Here is a 22,333-nt window from a genome sequence, read left to right on the forward strand (position 1 = left end):
GGCCGCAATTTTTGAATTTTCGCTGGTGAACTTGGTTTTGGGAAAACAATTCCGAAAGATTGTGGTACACTTTAGTTATTCATATAGATAGATGGATTTAGATTTAGCTATTTTACGTAATATATATTTGTTAAACAATTATAATTACAATTACACTTTCTGTTCGGCTATTTTGGTGTTCAAAAAGTTTACAAATTACCATTTAAGTTTAGTACGTTTTTACATTCATTGTTTGCTTGCTTCTGTTCTTGTGTTTCGTTGACTAAGCTATTATCTTTTACAAATATATATTAAAATGGTATTATGCTTCAAGACATCAGCAGCATCGCCAGCTGGGAGGCACGGTTCGGTTATCCATTTTTGAGCGTTGCAAGGCGAAGATTGGATTATGCATATTGCAGGATGCTAGTGACGGTTATGTTGCTGTTGCTTCTCTCACTTAAATTAATAATTATACAGTTTCCATTTTGAATCTTTAGATTAGCTGATTGCTGTTGGATTTGGGTTTTGGGTTTTGGGTTTTCCTTGGACTTCATTCATATATAGTTTTATTCATTTTGATGTCACGCAGGCGGGACACACACACAACATGTACGAAATGCATGCTAGAAGAAGACGGCGGCAATTTACACGGGCACGGGCACGGCACGGCTTAAGGGGTTAAGGGGTTGGCGCCATGGGTTAACCATTAACCTTACACCCGACCATTAACCTACTGCGCCGGCTGGGTGTCGGGCAGATCCAGTATCCTGGCCACGAACTCCGAGATGTCCGTGTTGCGCTGCAGGTGCTCCACGATGAAGCTGTGCTTGAGCAGCTGCTCGTAGTTGGGCCGCGCCATGTACTCCTTTTGCAGGCAGACGGAGATGAAGTCCTCGAACTCCGGCGAAAAGGTTCCCTCCGGCAGGCGCGGCGGACTGTCCTCAACCACCTAAAAGGTAATACAAATAATGGTTACTCAATTACGCTGTGTACGATGCGGAGAATTGTGACTGAAAGTGGTTTACTAACTCCAAGATTATTAATTGTTTTACTAAGCATTTTTATAACCACAGCAGCTTGGCACCTTACTAATTGTTTTTTGAGAGTTAATTGTAATGTTAAGTGCTTGAGAACAAGTGGTTACATTTTTTATTAAGATTACTTAATAGTTATTTGTGAGCCAGCAATAACTTATGTAATAAAATTTGGTTCCTGGTCTAATTAACAAATAATAGTTTGAATGGCTATAACTACATAACAGCATTCAACTTATATCATACTATTTTCGGCGAATTATCTGTGAAGAAATCGAAGCCCCAATAAAATCTGTCAACTAATTATTAAGTCACACTTTTATCGGGTTTGTTTTGAAAATTCCAACAACCCACAATAGGGAATTATTAGCCTTTGCATACTTGCGACCTTAAGAAGATCCCTTATCACCCATATTTAGGCACTCACCTGACTCAGTTGCTCAAATGGCGTTCGCCAGTTGTCGTAAGGGTAGCGGCCAGTGGCCATTTCGATCATGCTGATGCCCAGCGACCAAACATCCGACCTGATGTCGTATTGCGCCGGATTTCCCTGGGGATCGATGCGTTCCGGCGCCATGTACGGCTTGCAACCGGCATCGATAGTTTTGGCAATGGAGTCCACGAGGTAGCCTAAATAAAATTCAGACCAATATTAGCATAAATAAACAGTTGCATGAAGTGATCCAATGCCCACCTGAGATGCCAAAGTCACAGATCTTGACCTGTCCGGCCCGATTGATCAGTATGTTCGAGGGCTTGACGTCGCGATGGATGACTTTCAGTTGAGCGTGCAGGTAGTGCAGCGCACTGACCACGCTCATTGCAATCTGTAAAGCAAAGGCAGTAGTACAGCAGTAGAATAGTGGGGATTGCCCGATTAGATTAGACCCGCCCCCAATCCTCCCCAGCTGACCTTGCCCAGCACGCTTTCCTCCATTCGCAGATCGTGGCGGAAGACCTTCGGATAGAACTTGTCCAGGCTGGTGCTCATCACCTCCATGCAGATCCAGACATCTCCCTCGCGGTACATCGCTCCATAGAAGTGGACGGTGTAGGGGCAGTCGCTGGATCTCATCGATATGTCCAAATCCATCACAAGGCGGTGCTGTTCTCGGATATTTACGGTCATGGGTATGCGTTTGACGGCGAGGACCGTATCGGTTTGCCGATGGCGCATCTTCTCCACGATGCCATAGGCGCCACGGCCCAGATCGCAGATCTTCTCCAGACTATCTGCATCGATGTCAAAGGTCTGGTCGCCAATTTGGATGGTGGCCCGCGAGTCCAGGTTGCGTGGCGGGACTCTAAAAGCATTAGCGGATGTAGTTCAATTCACTGTGCGTTTCTGGCCGGGATTTGGCCATTTGGACTTACATGGCGGCCTCTGGCTCCTTGGCAATGGTAAAGGGGGCGAGGCGGTGGCGTTTGGACATTATGGTAAGCCCTTCTATATCCTATATCCTATATGCTATATGTATCCTCTCCTTGACTGTCCTCGGCGTTTTCTGGCGGATTCTGCAAGACCTGTCGGTTCGGTGCGAATCGGATGAGATGCGGTGCGGCTATTTTTACCGCATTTGGTCAGGTCAGGATTCGGATGCGGGTCGGTGATTTGGGATCGGATCGGTGTGGATCGTGTGGCCCGGGTTTTGCCGCCCAACCTTTCGCTATTGTCTTTGCTTTCCTGTCCGCACTTTTTGCACTGTTCCCCGATCGCTTTTCGCTTCTCTTCCCGTTTTTCTCGCTTTTCCACTAGCGCTGGCCAGCTATCGACGGTCCAATCGATATATCCCATCGAGTGCAAGAATAGTATCGCCATACAAATAAATCGAAGTTCCTCGATAATATATGGGTTTCCAGCTGAGGCGATTTTTCGTAATTAAGCAATGTATCGATTATATCAATGTGTTTTTAATTCTCCTAATCTCTCCTCAAAATTATCTTTAGACTTACTTTTTACTTGTTATCAATTTCCTTTAATTGTTTGTTGTAGACATTTATTTCATTGGAACAACTTAGTTCTGGCCAAGTGATGCCCATCTTATGTTTTACTGCGTTTCGGTATATTTATGATTGCTTAGCACTTTGGTCACTCTGTTTTCAATTTCAATTTCAATAGTGATGCAAGTTTGACTGAGAACATAGAATTCTATGTTTTCGAAATGTAGTATTATGTGGTTCATTGAGAATTCAAAATCTGAATAGGTGGACCCAATATTATTAGAGCCCTTTTTAAGTCTAAAAGATTTAATATATAATATAATTTTCTTAACATATTCCTTGACAAGAATTCTAACTCACTGAAAAGGAAATCCAACATAGTTTTAGATACCATTACATTATTCGTTCAAAAACGTTTTCTAACGAACCGATGTTTTGCAAAGCATCGATAGGCACCAAAACAGATATCGACAAATATCGGCAGAAGACCATCGATGGCTGATGCATCGATGTTTTTTTACATCACTATTGTACACGCGATTTAGGCAGCAAAAACGTACAAAAGCGAGTGATCAAATTGTGCCAGTGATACCGCTGCCCGCGGTCGCGAAACGAATCGATTGCAGAAGTGCGACAAACAGCGCCGCGAAAGGAAAACAACCGATGAAATATTCTCCCAAAAAAGGAGGAAAAAATCGCAAGTTGTTGTTGCCGTTGCTGCTGAAAAAGAAAGAGAGAGAGAGGGCGCTGCGTGTATGCCTGAGTGTGTGTGTGTGTGGGGGTGAGGATGTCTCTCTCTAATGCACAGTGACTGTGTTTTCCTTTTTTCGATTTTGTTTTTGTGCCCCCCCGACAAACAACAAAAGTCCAAGCGATCCGTTGTTTCTGCAAGTGTAAAGTTTAGAGTGTATGTGTGCCGCCGAACAACAACATCAGCGACAAAACAACAAGCAGGGCGCACAGCAAAACAATTCACACACACGCACCCTCCCCCGCCTGCGCGCGCCTGTGTGTGTGTGAGAGAGAGGGAGTGAGAGAAAAATCGAAGAAGTGTTGGCCAAAAACGAAAAAATTAAATAAATATCAAAATCCAACAGTACCAGCAACTAACTAACAAAAATCGGACCTAACCGAGTCGATATAATGTCCACCATTGAGTTCGAAACGATCGGCAGTCGGCTGCAATCCTTGGAGGCGAAGCTTCAGGCGCAGAATGAGTCCCACGACCAGATCGTCCTTTCCGGTGGGCGCGGACCAGGCGTTTCCGGTTCCGTTCCGTCTGCCCGCGTTCCGCCGCTGGCGACATCCGCAGCCACATCCGCCGCCCACGCACCGCCCCTGGGCGCAGGTTCCGTTCCCGGATCGGGAATCAGCATAGCCCAGCGGCCGGCACCCCCAGTTCCTCATGCGACGCCCTTCGGCAGGGCCAGCGCCTCGACGTCATCATCCGCATCCGCATTTGCATCCGCAGCACCAGCGACGGGCTCCTTCGGTGGAACATACACCCCGCCCACAACTAGAGTGTCGCGAGTCACGCCCACACTGCCCATGCGTAAGTCCTCCATTCCAAAATTTGTACTAAATGAATCTTTAATATCTGTAACTGGTGTGGATTGCCAATATGGCTTATCTACATACGTATGTTCAAATCCCAACTAGAAAAACACTCTGATTTACAAGGGAATACTTTAAAACCCTATATGAAATGCTAGCTTATCAAACTGCAGGCTATAGCTCAAACTTTTCCAACTAGACTTTTCCGAAACTCAATCAGAATTAATACTACGTCACCATGGTTCGAATATTCCGTTTCTCATAATTGCCCGCCAAAAACGTACATATATCAATAGTGGTACGCACAAATCAGTTTCCAAGCCCACTAAAAACATTTTCGATATTATTTTGCCGAAAGCTTAATGTATTATCGTTCTTACTTTAGACAGGTGAAATCTTTATTGATCCTCTGTGACAGGTGCGGACTTAAAGCCAACAGTTTTTTGACCACAGCTGTAAACAGTTTGTTAAGTAGTAATAAAAGAGGGCTGAGAAAAATCGTGATCCCCAAAAATGGTCACCAAAAATCTATATATAATATGTATGTATACCGTACCGCCAAACGCAAGCCACAAAACCATCTCTTGTCCGCATTTGTGTAAATATTTTGTTAATAAATTGACATTGCTCAATAAGCTGCGTATATGCGTTTGTGTGTGTGCTTAAATTGTGATAAGAGAAGTGCTTCTTTCTTGCCTTTTGCCATTGGTATTGCTATTGGGTTTTCTTTGGAACATTTGGTTGCCGCCAACAAAGGGCAAACGCTATCGATTCCCGGACTGCATAACAGCTGCTCAAAATCCCCCATTCCAGCACCTCAGCACCCCATCAACCCTGTCACTCCCCCAGTTTTCCCCCCGATTTCCCGTTCTGTTTTTCCGATTGCATAGATAACACAGGCCAAGTGCGAAAACCAAAAAAGAACCCAACTTGTTTTCGGCCTCTTTTGGGGCCCGAAAAAAAAAGTCCAAATCTACAGTGGTATTAACAGCTGTGCACCGCGTCAATTTATTTTCAGCCGATTAGATTAACAATTCCTGGTACCATAACTGTTTTCCATGAACCCCAGAAAATGCATAATGCGTTTTTGAATAGGCGAATACATACATTTCGAGTCTATTAGATTAGTGGTTGTTGTGAATTTTAAGAGTACACCCAAATTTTACTCGGTAATCAGCTTTTGCATAGATTTTATAGTTCATGTGTATAAAACTAGTGAATAACATTTAAGAGAATATATAGCTAAAAAAATATCACTATTTAAATATCACTTTGGATACATTAATGGTTTATTCAAAGTGAAATCGTCCAAATAAATAATTTATAGTCAAAAATGTAAATGATTTCGATTTAATCGATAAGATCATTGAACTTTTTTCTAATACTTTGGCCATAGTTTCATGTAGGAGATTCTGTTATTTTGACCACAATTGTGAGACCACCCACCGCCCTTCCTCGTTCCTTTCCCTCCCTTTTGTCATACATTTATGTTTCGCCTTGTTTTGCATATTTTTCTTATTGGATTTTCATCTGCCATCAAGTGTTGTTATTTATTTACTTACATATTTATTTACTTTTTGCATGTGTGCGTCTCTCTGCTCACTTTTGGCGCTCTCTTCGTCGCTCTCTCGCTCTCTGTCATTGGTTACTTTTTGGCATTTCCGGAGTAATGCCTTGATATGCCCGTTACTGTTGTTTTCATTTTTTGGGCCTCGCATATTCCCTCCTTCGCCGCCCCTGCCCACATTTATCGGACATTCTGCCGTGTCTCCTCTTTCGCATGTTTACAAATAGCGTTATTTTTTATGACTTGCTGTTGTTGCTGTAGTGGCTAATTGTTGAATTGAATTGCTGTCAGGAAAAAAACTTCGCAAACAAAATCGCTCCCATTCCCTCTTTATGCACACACACACACACAGTGACTGTCATACCCACACATGCACGCTGGCACAGTGGGCAGCATTGGATAATTGATTAGTGGCCCACGGTAACCCAGTTAGATATTATTATTGGACATATTTCAAAGAATTAGTTATAAGGTTATATTAGTTACAGTTTCGAATAGCAATTGAGAGAAGTGTGGGGGAATATTCTTGTTGGCGAGGGCTTCTGAAAGATATGCAACATAATAAATTCGCTTCATTGTTCATTATTCATATGCAGTATGTAAAGGATTGATTTAAACACATGCAGTTTTAACAGGATACTAACACATCCCTATATCCATTGTCCTTCTAGTATCTAGCGGCCCCGGTGGCGGAGTGAATCGGACGCGGCCGGTGATACTTCCGTTGCCCACGCCGCCGCATCCACCGGTGTCGGAAACGGACAAGAAGCTGAAGATCATCATGGAGCAGACCGGCAAGCTGAACATCAACGGGCGGCAGTATCCGACGGACATCAATGACCTCAAGCATCTGGGCGACCTGGGCAACGGGACCAGCGGCAATGTGGTGAAGATGATGCACCTGTCCAGCAACACGATCATCGCCGTGAAGCAGATGCGGCGCACTGGCAACGCGGAGGAGAACAAGCGCATCCTGATGGATCTGGACGTTGTGCTCAAGTCGCATGACTGCAAGTACATTGTCAAGTGCCTCGGCTGCTTTGTTCGCGATCCGGATGTGTGGATCTGCATGGAGCTGATGTCCATGTGCTTTGATAAGCTGCTCAAGCTCTCCAAGAAGCCGGTGCCGGAACAGATCCTGGGCAAGGTCACTGTGGCGGTAAGTTCTTGGCGAATAAATAGCCTCTTCACAAACTTTACTTGATACTTATCCAATTTGCAGACGGTCAACGCGTTGTCCTATCTGAAGGACAAGCACGGGGTCATCCATCGAGATGTGAAGCCCTCGAACATTCTGATCGACGAGCGCGGTAACATCAAGCTCTGTGATTTCGGGATCAGCGGTCGCCTGGTGGACTCCAAGGCCAACACTCGATCCGCCGGCTGTGCAGCTTATATGGCGGTGGGTATAACGAGCTGAAGGGCTAAGATAGGGAAAATAGGCTATACAGATCGTAGATTCATTGAGGAAATTGTGTATATTGTAAAGTACTAAATTTATTTGCTACACAAGCTGATAACTCACTACATTTCTTGGAAAATGTATAGGTTTGTTGATTAACTGATTGGTTTCATGACTTAATTTATTTAAATAATGAACGTGTTCGTAGGGAAATTCCAAGCTAGGCAAAGCCATACACTTAAGATAATTGAAGCGTAAACTAAGCTTTTAATGAACAAGTACTTGGAATACATACATATGACCTATTTGATTCAACATTCATCTAGTTGCTGAAGTACCTATTTGGAAACCCCCTATAATAATAATTAATACAATCATTTGAATTTTATAGCCGGAGCGTATCGACCCCAAAAAACCAAAGTACGACATTCGCGCAGATGTGTGGTCCATGGGCATCACGCTGGTGGAGCTGGCCACCGCGCGATCTCCGTACGAGGGATGCAACACGGACTTCGAGGTGCTCACCAAGGTGCTGGACTCGGAGCCGCCGTGTTTGCCATACGGCGAGGGCTACAACTTTAGTCAGCAGTTCCGCGATTTCGTCATCAAGTGGTGGGTGATGCTTCCAGGTGGCTTTGCCGCTTGTACAGAGCCCAATTAACATGGTAATTTGTCTGCTTACAGCCTCACAAAGAACCATCAGGATCGACCCAAGTACCCGGAGCTTCTGGCCCAGCCCTTCATCCGGACTTATGAAATAGCCAAAGTAGATGTGCCCAATTGGTTTCAGAGCATCAAGGATAACCGGCTGCGTGCCAATGGCGATCCAACGCTCCAGAGGTGAGCCCATCCGGTGATCTGTGCCAGATCCTCCAGCATTATTCCCACGACCCGTCCGCTATTCCCGGCTGATGATGTGTTGTGCCTGTTGTGGATGTGTGTGAATAGTGGGTGTGTCTGAGATAGTGCGGAGCGCTTTGTATTTTCCCCACTTTTCCGTTTCCATTTCCGTTTTCCATTTTCCGTTCTTTGTTCTTCGCTTAACGTGCTTCTCCAGTTCAACAGGTAGGAAAGGATTCACGAAAAAAGCTGGGAGGCTCCAACCTAGGATTAGGATGGATATCCTAAATTCATGCTTTCGCTAGCCAACTAATTTAAACTGCTTGTTCCTCAACTTGTTTCACATTCCTAATTTATTTTACTCTTGTTTTTTCCTTTCATTTTCTCTGGTGAGGCTAATTAACACTATAAAATTACGCTTAGCTCCTCCGTTTCTATCCTATTCCTTTTTGGCATGTTTAGCTTTTTTGTTTCGTTTAATACACATTAAGAAATCAAGTCCACTTTATAAGTGGATAATTAACTGTATTTTTAGAATATTAGCTAGCAATTAGATACGAACTTGTTGTGCTAGAATAAATGATCTTTCCAAAGCTATTTAGTAGGTAAATTGCATTTAAAAGTGAACAGTCTTAAAGCTTTTTTAAACCAAAAGAATATTCAAGTGTAGAACTAAAAATAACAGCTTTATAAACAAACTTTTTGCACTAAATCCAAATCTTAGAACTTACTAAGTGTACTAAAGATTGATCTGCATTATAATACAATTCCTATGCATTTAATTCTAAAATCTATTTAAATTTATTGGGAATCTTTGGAAAGAGTATGTAACCCCTAGTCCTTTTGTAGTCTGCTATCCACGCAAATATCTGTCTATCTTTACCCACTTAGAACCTGTACTTATTTTAGGACGAACCAAAAGTGTATTATGAAATAATTATAAACATTTTGATGTACTTTCTTCTTTCTTGCGTTTAATTGCCATTTTTAATTTGAGTGTGTGTGTGCGACGTTTTTATTTTCCTTTTTCATCTTTTTTATTACCATTTTTTGTAGGTTACCTAATTCCTAATACCATTTCTTAAACAATAATGACAAACAATGAAGAAATCCAATAAACATAATCTAACAAAAAATTAAAGCAAACGAAAAAGAAGAAGACAAACTATAAACAAAAACCAAACATTAAAACCTATCGACATAAACTGAAAAAACAAAACAAAAGCATTCAAGTAAACCTTGCAACCATCAACTCTATATACAGATATATAAACCAAAATATATATTTACCTATATATAATGATAATGCCAACCAAACATAACTACTCAAAAAACTATAAAACTCCTCCCAATTAAAAGTAAAATTCAGTAAGTACGACGAGTTTATTATTCTTATTATTAGCCTTCTATTTATGTTTTCATTAGTTAAGTGTAATCGTTAATCGTTGTAAACACGCCCCATGCTCTGCTAACTGTTATTATATTTATTATTTAATGCTTCATTAATGGACTTTTGTTAATACCATAGTTTATTTATCGGTTTATTTTCGCATGTTCTTGTCTGAATCTGGGCTTGGCTTTTGGCATTGGTTTCCTTATTTATTTAATTTATACTTTGTTTATTTGCCCATCTAGAAATGCTCAAACGCCAGAAAAGGTAATTTGACACTGACTATTTACCATTCCTAATTATAAATATTACTTATTGATTTTAAGTTCATTTCATTTGGTTTTGCGTCGCTGAAACTTCTCACAGCTTTTCATTTATCACGCTTTTCCATCACGAAAACATGGGCTAGCTACTAAACCCAACTATTTAATGCTTGTTTAGAACTGTTTTTGGATCTAGAATGCAACAAATAAAATTGATAGGAATTTGTGCTTAGGGAAACAAATTTACTGTTTTCAAGTTTGAAAATTACAACTTAAAAGTGAACTGAAACAGAGTAAAGTATTTGTTTGAAATTTTGCAGTTTACTTAGTTTGAACATACAAATATTAATCAAAGCTTAAGCTTCTTATTTGTTTAAAACTTTGAATTTTGTTTGCAATAGTGAAAGGGATCTTTTTTCCAATTATTCACATTTGCTTTTAGGAAAATGTTATCCTAGGAAGACATCATAAGCAGACATTCTATAATTCTGCGCGGCCATCTTTCGCTTTCGCTCCCTTTGGCATTTACCTGTGTTTCCCACCTGTCGCTTACACAAAAGAACACACAACATACACCCAAAACACACTCATCAACTTGTACATATACAAAACACACACACCGCTCACGAAACACATTCCAAATGCGATTACAGCTCATATAAATGTCTTAGATATGTTGCCATTGCGCCGTCAATCTATTTAAATGTACCCTACAACCCACCAGATCCCGGATATCCTGACGATCCCCTCAAAATCCTAAATACGCCCTCTAAATACCCGACGAATCCCCTCCAAACACAAACCTTCTTTCTGTCACTGGCGTACATTTGAGTGTGCTCTCATTACTGGTCGTCTTGTCACCGAGAATCCACTAATCTCAAACGAATCCATCGTCAAATTGCAGGGCGACGGCGACTGGAAGTGTAGTCGGTTCTGGTGCCGGATCTCTCGCAGGATCAGGATCCGCGGGTGGAGCTGTAAAATATGGTAGGGCGACGCCGTATGCGGGCCAGAGTCCCACAAGTTCGCAGAAGACAATAAAACCCACTCAGATACCGAGTTACCAGCAGCAGCAGTCGCAGTATTTCATGCAATCAGCCACACAACTACCTCAAACAACAACCACAACACCGACGGCAACGACAAACTGTTTCGGCGGCAGCGGAAACGGCAATGGACGAGGAAATGGCAGCGGCGGAAGTGGAAGTGGAAATGGTAGCGGGAGCAGCAGCAGTGCCAGCCCCCTATCGCCACCAAGCGCCGGAATCGGCGATCTAAACCGGCTTTATCGCAAATCGCCGTTCATGCAGCGAAAACTGAGCAACGGATCCCATCATCCGCACTACAAATACAACGACGAGAGCCCCAAGAAGGAGTCCATGTTCAGTAGCATCGGTAGGTTTGCCTCCGTAGGTTTACAAAACGTTTACACTTCATCAATTGCATCAATTGCAGGCCAATCGATTCTACGCAATCTGACCACATCGCCCTTCAGCCAAAAGAAACACAATTCAGCAGCAGCGACTGCGACATCAATACCACTGCCGCACAACAACCAAACATTGATCACGGATGCAGCAGCAGCAGCAGCAGGAGCACCAACACCGCCAAATATTGCAGCTGCGGCGCTCGCGACAACGCCAACGACCACGCCCACTTGGCGCCTGCCAGCGGAAAATCCCCAAGCCTACGACAGCTGTGATAGTAGTAGTAATGCGACCACGACGACCTTGAATTTGGGCCTCTCCTCACCCTCCCCCTCGTTGCCGCGCAAGCAATTCCCCACAGAATCGCCGACGCCGACTCTGCAGCTCACGAGTCAGCAGCCACAACCACAGCGATTGCAGCCGGGCAACCAGAGCCCCATAGGTAAGCCCCTCTTCATTTGCTGGGCTAAGTACACAATAAACATGTCAATTTGCTTCGCTTTGCAGTGCTGCAGCGCTTCTACCACCAGCAGAACCAGCTGCGCGAGAAGGAGGCGGCGGAGCGGTATCAGCAGCAGCGGCAGCAGCCGCCCGTGGGAGTGACCAGCACGAATCCGTTTCACAGCAACTATGTGCCGCCGCCGCCATCAACGCACTCCACCTCTAGTCAGTCTTCCACGCAGTCGACATGTTCGCAAATCGCCGTCAATCCCGCCAGCATATCCCCATCGTCTGGCTCTGGAACGGCAAATGTAGCGGGAATAGGAATAGGATTGGGATCAGGATTGGGGGCAGCTGGTCACTTTGGAGCGGGCGGCAATGGCGAGCAGTTGCAGTACCAGCCGCTGCCCATCGCCGCCGAGGCAGCGGGCACGAGTCCCACGCTGCAGCCCAGGTCACCGGAACAGCAGTCGGATTGTGGAGCAAGTGGCAGCATGGTGGCCAGCAAGCTGAGCAAGCTGTACGCACGCCGACAGCTTTTGGGCCAGAGCTCCAGCAGCGGAGCGAGCAACAGCAGCCTGGATGGCTGCAGTCGGGAGCAACACGATGCCGGTGAGCCATCAATTGCACTCCTAATTAGGCCTCAAACTCAGAAATAAAATCATAGCATTCTGGCTGAAACAATTATTCTATATTCCTAAACCAATCTCTTTGATGTGCATCTACACCATTGCAAAAACTTTCTTTAGAAGGTGATTTGTTTCTGAGTCCATAATCGCTCTTTTGATTTCGCTTTGAACGCCGCTCTGTTGCTCTTGTATTTATACATTTTCCATTTCCGTTTCGTTTTTCTCTTCGTTTTCCGCACACCGCACAACAAAACGTACTCTGCACCACTGCACTGCATCACCATGAAACCACGTACTCATAATCCATCATCACTCAATCCATCAAACAAAAACGAACCACCAAACAGGCTGGTTCAACACACTTGCCGGTGCCATGAAGCGACAGTTTGCCACCTATGTTAAAACCCAATTGAATTCCACAGCCACGTCGCCGGTGGCGTCCAGCATGGATCGCGATCAGGAGCTGGTGCATCCGCAGCCGCCGGCGTACAGGAGCGTCGTGAATAACGGCAGCGTTGGCAAGTCCTACTACTATCGCACCTTGTCGGCGGCCAGCAGCAGTAGTAATACCAGCCAGAGCACCTCGCCCACAACGGAGCCACTGCCCGGAGGCGGCACCAGTAGCTTCCTGCGTCGCTACGCCAGCAGCGGGCCGGGAATGGGCGGCGGTGGCGGTAGCATCAGCACGCCGCCCAGTCCGCATATCTTGGCAGGATTGGATCGCAGACATCGGAGTCCAGATCCGCCGCCACGCTACAATCGCGGACAGTCGCCGCTGTTGCTGCGGAAGAATCTGCTGGAGCTGAGTGGTCAGCCGCCCGGCTCTCCGCTGCTGCATCGCAGGTTGGTGCCGGGTAACCATGCCGTCCTGCTCTAAGTCATGCTAACCCTCGCCTCTCCCACTCACTTTCAGATACGTTTCGGCCTCGCCGCCGCTACCGCCACCGCGACGAGGCTCTGAAAGCGTGCCGGGATCACCGCAACATTTCCGCACTCGCATCCACTATACACCCGAGCCCCAGAGACGCATCTACCGTACGATAGATCAATGAGTAGCGCTGCAAATCATGGTCATGTGATGCTGGTATGGCTTCGACGACGATGTCGCCGACGCTGCTGCTCACGACGACAGTCAGGAGGAGGAGGTGGGCCTGCTGGAGCCCATTTCCCTGCCCGTCTCGTCAGCAGCCGGCGACTCGCTGTCGATGCCGGCGTATGCAGGTGGCCGTCTGGGCACCAGGTCGTCCGGAACTGACCGGCGGATCGGCGGTCGTCGGACGTGTTCGGCCAGCGGATCGTATGCCAGCTTGTATACGGACGGGGACGAATGGCCAGGAGGATCGTCGGGTGGCGCATCGGGTACATCAACGACCAGAGCCGGATATCCGTGGACATGTGATTGATGACAAACGAAAGTGTTCAAAAGTCTAATACGTTTAAGTGCTTGAGCCTCAGCGATTCATCTGTATCCGCATCTGCTAGACAATTCGTTTCGTTGCGCAGCTCCAATTGTACATAGACATATATCTTTAGGGATCTTTAGGGACACATCCGATAATAGTGCAATAGTTGAAAGCAATTATGTTCGCCCAACACCCGCCCCCCTGTATCCAGTTCTATTATATTCTATATGTCTCTGTATCTGTATCTGTATCTGTATCCTTATCTGTGTCTGTATCTGTATCTGTATCTGTATCTCCTTCAATGGTAACTCTGTAATCAAAAGTTTACACTTTACACAACGTAAATTATTTAACCGTAGCTCTAAACAGAAAATGAAACAAAATAGCTAAATCGAAAGGGGAAAATCCAAGAAAAAGAATGAGAAATTCAAATGATTTGTAGCTTTGTATATAGAGAGGAGGCGAAGTGCAAAATGTCGTTGCATTTGCTGTTTGCAATTTGTTTTAGCTTATACATTTCATTAAACATCAACTTGTATGCTGAGTGGAAGGGAAACCAACAACAAACAACCACATTAATAATGGAATTATTGTACTGATTATTATAATTGTTTAATTTATTATGTAAGCGGCAACAAGCGACAATTCAAATTCAATTCTCGTTTTGTTTTTTATTTCAAAAGGGTGGAAAGGATTCCTTTTTCTTTCAGAACTTGTCAATAGCTGAGTATGGCCATGAAAATCTATTTGAATATATTTGAAATTGATTCAATGAAAAAGTATTCAAAAGTATTTTGAATAGCTTCACAAGTACAAGCCAAATAGCTTTCCATTCTAGTTTCTAGTTTCCACCCTCCTATTTATATTTAAAAAATAAAAAACCAAACAGTAATCTAATAAAACGCAAGGGAATGTCGGTGTTTTAATCGGAGCTAAAACCCATATTTAAATGATATAATATTCGTTTATGTTCCCAGTGCATAAAAAGGCGGTTTTGATATTTTTATAATTTTTATTGAATCTTTCCTGTTATGCTTGGCTGTGGCAATTACAACATTTATTTAGCTTTATTCCGCATTCAATTGAGTTTGGTTTTTCGATTAAACAAATGTGTTATGTGGTTTTCATTGGCGTATATTGTAGATGTAGATCAGATCGTCCGCTCAAAAGGAGTCACGGCTTTACACCGAATGGGTGTTTTCATTTCATTTTGTTTTCGATTTTCTACCTGATTCAATCTGCTATCAAAAGTGAGCCCGTTCCGCACCTGCCAGCCACCCACCACCCTGCACCACTCTGCCATCCGGTGGTTGGGTGGGTTAAGTGCGGCAGAGGGGCGGTGGGTGGTGGGCGGTGTTTGGTGGGCGGTGGCAAGCGGGCGAACATATAGAAACAGCACTTATTGTTTATTTTCGGTATATCGGATATCTGCGGTAAATACATTTATATTAATCAGATGAGTACATTCAGTTCGAACAGTATATTTGAGTCGATAGAGCGACGGTAAAAATACAGCTATGCTTTATGTCCATTTAAATCTGTTATATCTGCTATTTTTTTTTCGTAGATTAATCAACGGAAAAGAACGTACAACATTTGTATAACTTTTGAATCGAACGGCAAACGGCCTTCTCTGCCTCAAAATACTTCAAAGAGTTTTTATCTATTTTTTGCATTATATCTGCTGGCTTCTGTTGCAATCCAAGTTTTCCAAAAAAACAAAAAAAAAAAAACAGGCCCCAAAAACATTTGCCTTTCACTATTTTCCAGTTTTAGCTTTAGTTTAAGGTTTATATTTAGTCTATCTGGTTAACATTTACTTTATTTATTCGGTTCTTGCACACTGAAAGCGTTTAATTACGGATTTCCATTTGCTTTTCTTGTTAGGGTTATTTTCCTTCGGGCCTTTTGAATTGTAATATGGTAATTGCTTAATCTTATACTTACATATGTACGACCTGCCAGACACTTGATAAACTTGTTGTACAGTTTAGACATTGAATTTTGATATATGCGTCTTTGAACATTTAAGTGAAACCCTTTTGGAAATGCTGCCGTTTACATTTAGTTTCTTGTTGCATCAGAATTTGCCTTGTCTACTTTCTCGATCAAAAATCGGTCTTTTAGCAACTGAAGGATTCCCGTGGGCTAATATTTCAGAAACGAGTGGTGGCAATAAAACATTGATCTATTAGAGGACTGGCATTCGAAATAAAGTATATGGGCTCAACTGATTTCCAAAGGGAGTGTGGAAACCGATTTTCTATGGGCTTATCTGTGATCTACTTGATCAGCTGATGGCTCTATTATCTGCAGGGTTTTCCAGTAACATTGGGTATTTCCATTCATTTAATTATGTGACTGCTGGCTTTGGCGCCTTATAGCCTTTAGTTGAAGTTATCTTTAGGTTTTCTGCGGTTTTGTTGCCAGTCTGTGGGCTGGTTTTTCTTTAAAAGCAGGGGCTGTTTTTGGGGATTTGCACCGGCTTGTTCTCTAGGTCAATTACTTTATTGGTTATACAAACATACACTTAGATATTGCACTTATGTATCGGTTTTCTGGTTCTCTGGTTTTCTGGTGCTCATGTTCACTGGACTCTCTATTCACTTGTATGAACAAGTGTGGTTGATTATTCGGTTTGGCATAACTACATTAACCAGTATTAGATGTACAGGAGTGCAGTCAACGTGACTGGAAAGGTAGATACTTATCAATAATCTTCATTGGCTTTTGGTAGTAACAAATTAACAGACAATACAAAAAACCCAAACAAATAGCGTTCAAACAGTTAGATTATGCTTGCAATTCTTTTGAACATTTAAGTACATCATATAGTATTTTCTTAGGTCGTAAATTGAGTTCCTCTGGTAACTCGTTCTTATCGAGTGAACTGGTAATTGGTTTACAATGGGAATGGGTCGGGGCTGAAGGATATTTTTGTTCAGCTTACATTTGTCCAATAACATTGATTAAAAAAATTTCTTTTATATATTTTATTCATTTGGTTTCATTTTTAGTTTAAGTCTTTGTTTTACATCAGTAAGCGTTTGTTTTTATTTTCTTTTCTTGTTTTTCCCTTTTTTTGCGAATGTTTTTCCATGCTGCATTTTATTTTTTTTATAATTTTTTTTTCTTTTTTTTGTTTATCCTCGATTGTGTGGGTATCAAAAATCGAATGCCACAGTGGTTCCTTAACTGACTAGTTCTACACACCTTCCTAGAACAATCTTGCACGACGTACACATATACATATGTATGTATGTTGGTTAATACTTGTAGAAAATGCTTATGCTTTGCTTTGCCTGGGTCCTCCATCATTATCTTAATTGTAGAGGGGGGCGGGAGGGGGTGGGGTTGGGCCGCCGTCTCCCTCCGCTCTCTCTCTCTATGCATCCCCCAAAAAATTGGGGGCTCTTGTCATTCCGGGGTGAATGTAAGAGTTAACAATGTCAGTTTCGATTTGGATGGTTTGGGCGTCTTTTAATGCGATGGGTAAGACGCACACACACACACGCACACATGCAAAAGGATTCACACACTCAAAGCCACGCACACTCACACACACAGCAGACGCACTCGCACAGTGTTGAAAAGCACACTTAGAAGCTTCAATCATACCCCAATGCAATAGCCTATCTAAGTATATAGATATGAACATTGAGTTTAGAAATATTCTCTGTGAATTACTAACTAGAAAATATGTTTATCAAATGTAAGGAACTCTTTCTTTTAGAAATTATAGCCCATGTATCTTAAAATTCTTGAAATTTGGAGCACTTGCAAAAATGATTGATCAAACCATGATTTAATATTACATCAATACTCGTTATCCAATTGAATTAAAGCACTGAGCTTTTTTGGCAATAACTAAACAGAATTCGAGCTAAGCGAACTCCCCAGAACCTAACTGAGTTTATTTGGTAGGTAAATGTAATCAGTATTCTCGCAATCACTGCTCATAATCACTCAATTACGCTTAAATTGTAGAAATTCGCCACTGAAATTCTATATAATTGTCTACATATGTTTTTAAAAATTTGTTCCGAATTATGTCCAAAAATTTTCAAGGTTATGGCTGAGAAAAGTTCCGAATTTGTAGTTTTCCATATAGTTAATGGCGAATTTCAGTGCCAAGTTGGCTACACGCTTAACCCAGTCACACGGGAACACATCCATCCATTTAGTAACGCCGCCCGCTGCCGCTGCTCCCGCTGGCGCATCCGCCGTCCCCGCTGCTCCCGCTGGCCCCATCGGCCGCCCACCGCTTCCGGCGCGCCTCCTTGGCGGCCTGCATTTGGGCGGCCACCCGGCTGGTGCTGGGTGCATTATCGAAACTGGCGTACAGCTCCACCTCCTCGTCGGCGGCATCGCGGGCGGCGTTCGGCTGGAGGGGCTGCATCTCAAGGGCGGCGGCCAGGGAGGCCATGGCATAGGCACGAGCATCGATGGGTGGCGGATGGTGGTGGTTCTGAAGGGCTACGACATTATTATGGGACACTGTGGCATCCGAATCCGATTGCAGATCCTGCTGCTGCTGCTGCTGCTGCTGATGTTGCTGATCCAAATCGAAACTCACATTCTTACTGTCTCATCCACCCCGGTGGACCTGGACGGTGGCCTCGGCGGACTCCTGCTGGCGCAACTGCTGACGGTACGCATCCAACTCGGGCATCCGGTAGGTCCCCAGATTCACCTGCACCATGAGCGTCTCCATGATGCGTTCGTTCTTCATCGACTTGGAGGGCAGGACGACGGTGAGCAGCTCGCTGGGCGAGATCCGGCACAGATTTAGATCCCGCGTCAGTCGCTCCATTATGCATTCGAACTCGAACTGGGTGTCCTTGTTCGGATGATTTTTCAGTTTGCCCACCTTGTGTTGGGCCCACGCCAGCATCGCCTCAAACTTGCGTATCTCGGGCGTCTGCAGCTCCCGGCACATGATCATCTGCACCATCGACTCGGATAGGTGCAGAAACTCCGGGCACTTGAACAGCGAGTGCGCCTTGCTCTCCACGAACGACAGGATCATGTTGACCAGCTCGGAGGCGGATGTGTAGCGCCAGTAGTAGTTCTCCAGCGAGATGAGCATCGGGCAGACCACCTCGATGCGCAGGAACTGCTTGCAGTGGTGGAAGCACGCCTGCAGCAGCTCCGGCAGGTCGTAGTGCTCCGCGGCACACAGTAGCCCTTGAAAGTTGGATACAGGTACATATTATTTGACTTTCTCTACTCTATATAGGACTATAAAGGAAAAGCCCTAGTGAGATAGTTAACATATAGAGGGGTTTTAGTGTTACAATTTAGTATGCTCAAGAATTCGCGTTTTTTAGATAACATTTTCTTTATGCTTGCATAAAGTTTTGTACATTTTCTTTACATAGAATTGATTCCCTACTTTACTTTGCGTACGTACAGCAATCGAAACCAATGTGGTTAATCGAAACCAGAGGACTGAAGAATTCGCGTTCCCCCGTATGGTTGTGGCATAGTTACCTGGTATGGAGACGCAGGTCAGCGGACAGGTGCCCGTGTGCAGGTAGTCGAGCAGCACCCGGAATGTGTCCGGATCGAATTCGATGATGTTGAACTCCGTTTGGGCCAATTTGGCGCGATCGACCTTCTGGGCGTCGGCGCAGACGGAGAGGCGTGGCACGGCCAGCTGGTTGTTGCCCGGCTTGTCCTTGTCCTTGTCCTTGCTGTCCCTGTCTGCAGGCGCCAGTGGGTGGTGGTTGTGTTATCGAGCAGCGCGTAGGAAGGTCATTGGGTCAATCGGTCAGCGTTTATCGATGGTCCGTCGTGGGTGATCGGTCATCGGTTATCGTCGAAATTAGCAAAATCGCAAAGTAATCGATTGCAACGCATAAGGGAAATCAAAACATTTGTCGGTCGGCAATGAAATTAATGGTGAAACCAAGAGCATTAAGTTAAGAAGTTTATGTTGGTGGCGTAAGCGGCGTTTTTTTTTTTTTTTAATTTTTTTTTTGTTTTTTTGAGGAAATGGTAAGGCGTTTGGCGAGTCACGTGAGATGAGAGAATGACAAAATTTTGTTTGTTGTTTAATTTAAATTATTTTGTTTGTTGTTTGCAGTTGAGATTAACAGAAGAAAGAGAAATATAGATCGAGATTGTAGAGAGGAGGCATAGCGACGGAAGAGGATAGTAAAATCAAGGATCAAGTCAAGTGGTGAAAGTGTTAGAGGAAGTCCAAAAATAGTTCCAAACAGTTTAGTGTTGAATCCAATTGCAATAAAATTTCACATAACAGTAAAAATGCAAGCAGTTGTGAATAGAGGTGAGTAGAGGAGAAATGAAATGGATGGATGTACGCGGTGAATTCGTATAAGTATACGCAAATTATTTTCAGTATAAAAATCATAAGCAAATAATTGAAATAAAAAGCCATGAAGTAAATACAAAGGTATTTGGGCAGGTAAAATGAAATAGCATTTGCCATATGCACAGAGGTCATGATTTTATGATTTTATGATTTTTGGATTATGATATTTGTTTAAGGTGTATTCAATATCACATCAAGTGCAGTATAAATAATTCAGAATTTGGGAATGCGTTTCAAAAGCAGTTAGATGGCCAATTGTGCAGGGATGCATTGTCAAAATTTTTTGTAAACGAAAGAACCATGTCCAGAATATTTTATGCCATAAACCAAAGGGTAACAAAAGAAGCACATCAATGAGGTTTGGTGGTCGTTCGACACAAGACATTCGATGGGTGTATTTATAGGGTTCAATTTATAGGGTTATTTATATATAAGTCAGTTGAGATCGTGTGGTGGTTATATAGAGTACGAGTACGCAGTTTTTATTTTCAGGTTGAGGCAAATATGTGCGGCGTGCGTTTTTGTAGTTGCAGGTATTTGGATGTTATTTTTTGTTATCGACATTTTAAGGATGCAAAAGTTTAGGTTTTGATTTTAGGTACGCAAGGACGCAGACGGTGGACGTATACGTAATGTGGAAATGCGGAAATGCGGAAAATCAACACAAGTCGCACAGGAGAGAGAGGAGAGAAGAGAACAAAAGAGAGCGGAGAGAAAAGAACACGCATCGATATGGTTGCATTGCACCGACTGAAAACCCTTACTCGAACAATCTGTCGACGATATCCACTTCTTCTTGTCATCCGGATTCAGCTGATTGGTGTTCTTGTTCCGTATGGAGCGACCCCATCCGGCCGTAATGGTTCCCAGCCGGGAGAAGGCCCTCTTCACCATCGGCGACGAGGGCACGCTCTTCGGTCGTATCGAATCGGAGTCGGGAACGGTCAGGTAGTTGTTGCTCTTCGGCTTCTGGTTCTGCGGGGAGACCAGCGATGGAGCTGGGCGCGCGAAGATCTCCGCGACCGGGATCTGCGGCGATCCGAAGCCGGTCTGAATGCCATATAGCATTTCCTGAAAAAGGTAATACCATTGCAATAATCCTGACAAAATCAATATTTTTGCTAGCCACCTAATGGAACAGTAATTAGTAGTTTGCAGGTCAAACGTAAGTGAGCTGTAAATAGGGCCCACCGTGCGTATGTGTAATATTTATAAACCCATTTAATTACTCATACGCACTGTTGTCTGCATATATCGCTTATACGCCCCCTTGTCATTGATCATCACTCATACGCCCCGTGGTCTCTGCTCATCACTCATACCCACCGTTGTCCATGGTTTTCAGTTTGTAGCTACACCCTGTGAAACTCACCTGAAATACTCGACTCCGCACCCCGAGAATCGCTCGAACTCCAATGAATCGCGCCTTTTGCTTGGACTGACCCACCAGGAAAACGACATCGAAGAGATGGGCGTTGGTCAGGCACGATGGTTCTTCATTTAGAAATACGCGGGTAAAGTCCTTGGCCAACTGATCGTAGTCCTCGAATTGATCGCGAACGGAATCCAGCAGCGGCGACGAGGGTCGCATGTGACCTGCGAAAAGTGTAGAGGGGTTTCCCAATTTAATAAGTATTTATTCAACTCTTTCCCTGTTGGAAGAACATTGATTACATCTTTGGGACATATTCGCTGAAAAAAATGTATTTAAAAGTTCAAAATCATGCACCCAACATGCTCGTTTTGCCTAAGAGTTCAGTTGAAGTATGGATTTTATTATATTAAAATGTTGTGCAAGAAAGGAAAAGAGCCTTGTCAGTTTCTCACATATGCCTATTCCATTCATTTACCTCAAAGCCTCCGAAACACCCATATTGTTATGCTTTATTACATTTCGAGTTGAATTTATGTAGCTGTTTGCCATAGGCATACACAATCAAATTGTTTCAATTGGATTTGAGTTCCATAAGCACTCGATTGGCATATAATTGAGAACTTCTTCGGTTAAATAGACACCTCTTTCATTTCTTCACATACACTTTCTAGACTATTTAATGAAAAATGTGCTCTTTAGTTATGAATCCTTTTTAAAGCTGTGCATTGGTCTCTGCTCTCCCATTTCT

General features: G+C 43.6%; 3 protein-coding genes across 8 annotated transcripts in view; 1 reads left to right on the forward strand and 2 right to left on the reverse strand.

Annotated features, from left to right (window-relative positions):
- Positions 1-207: 207 nt before the first annotated feature.
- On the reverse strand, positions 208-2,843 carry LOC6551001 (dual specificity mitogen-activated protein kinase kinase 6). The gene is made up of 5 exons (XM_001978281.3): positions 2,391-2,843; positions 1,930-2,320; positions 1,711-1,843; positions 1,444-1,646; positions 208-931 (listed from the first exon to the last, which is right to left on the reverse strand). Exons 1-5 carry the CDS (start codon positions 2,447-2,449, stop codon positions 713-715), a joined length of 1,005 nt encoding a protein of 334 aa, XP_001978317.1. The 5' UTR covers positions 2,450-2,843; the 3' UTR covers positions 208-712.
- A 577-nt stretch (positions 2,844-3,420) lies between these two features.
- LOC6551002 (dual specificity mitogen-activated protein kinase kinase hemipterous) lies at positions 3,421-14,475 on the forward strand. Of its 4 annotated transcripts, none has more exons than XM_001978282.3 (10): positions 3,421-4,509; positions 6,750-7,237; positions 7,301-7,480; positions 7,872-8,092; positions 8,165-8,320; positions 10,878-11,368; positions 11,429-11,842; positions 11,908-12,453; positions 12,818-13,313; positions 13,384-14,475. In XM_001978282.3, the coding sequence occupies exons 1-10, from the start codon at positions 4,101-4,103 to the stop codon at positions 13,520-13,522; spliced, it is 3,540 nt and encodes a 1,179-aa protein (XP_001978318.1). In that variant the 5' UTR covers positions 3,421-4,100; the 3' UTR covers positions 13,523-14,475. The 4 variants fall into 4 exon arrangements, with proteins under 4 accessions (XP_001978318.1, XP_026837500.1, XP_026837499.1 ...); XM_026981699.1 differs by having other exon boundaries at positions 12,893-13,313; XM_026981698.1 differs by having other exon boundaries at positions 10,878-11,842.
- Positions 14,476-17,995: 3,520 nt separating this feature from the next.
- Positions 17,996-22,333, reverse strand: part of LOC6551003 — a 41,077-nt gene continuing 36,739 nt past the window's right edge. For 2 of the 3 annotated variants that reach the window (XM_026982292.1, XM_026982291.1), the window contains exons 15-19: positions 21,583-21,806; positions 20,975-21,281; positions 19,367-19,579; positions 18,470-19,060; positions 17,996-18,349 (exon numbers count right to left, since the gene is read on the reverse strand). In XM_026982292.1, coding sequence (XP_026838093.1) covers positions 18,054-18,349; positions 18,470-19,060; positions 19,367-19,579; positions 20,975-21,281; positions 21,583-21,806 — 1,631 coding nt within the window. In that variant the 3' untranslated portion in view covers positions 17,996-18,053. The remainder of the gene's footprint in view (positions 18,350-18,469; positions 19,061-19,366; positions 19,580-20,974; positions 21,282-21,582; positions 21,807-22,333) is intronic. The other variant, XM_026982293.1, reaches the window with a different exon arrangement.

Source organism: Drosophila erecta, unplaced genomic scaffold (genome assembly GCF_003286155.1).
Source record: "Drosophila erecta strain 14021-0224.00,06,07 unplaced genomic scaffold, DereRS2 tig00000126-arrow-pilon, whole genome shotgun sequence".
Taxonomy (NCBI): domain Eukaryota; kingdom Metazoa; phylum Arthropoda; class Insecta; order Diptera; family Drosophilidae; genus Drosophila; species Drosophila erecta.

Bases quoted from the DNA above. Each gene is read 5' to 3' on its own strand.
- LOC6551001 (XM_001978281.3), bottom strand. From the start codon at position 2,449: ATGTCCAAACGCCACCGCCTCGCCCCCTTTACCATTGCCAAGGAGCCA. The intron at 2,321-2,390 runs GTAAGTCCAAAT...TAATGCTTTTAG, and splicing joins AAGGAGCCAGAGGCCGCCAT to AGTCCCGCCACGCAACCTGG. The intron at 1,647-1,710 runs GTGGGCATTGGA...AATTTTATTTAG, and splicing joins CTGTGACTTTGGCATCTCAG to GCTACCTCGTGGACTCCATT.
- LOC6551002 (XM_026981698.1), top strand. From the start codon at position 4,101: ATGTCCACCATTGAGTTCGAAACGATCGGCAGTCGGCTGCAATCCTTG. The intron at 7,481-7,871 runs GTGGGTATAACG...TGAATTTTATAG, and splicing joins GCTGTGCAGCTTATATGGCG to CCGGAGCGTATCGACCCCAA. The intron at 12,454-12,817 runs GTGAGCCATCAA...ACCACCAAACAG, and splicing joins TCGGGAGCAACACGATGCCG to GCTGGTTCAACACACTTGCC.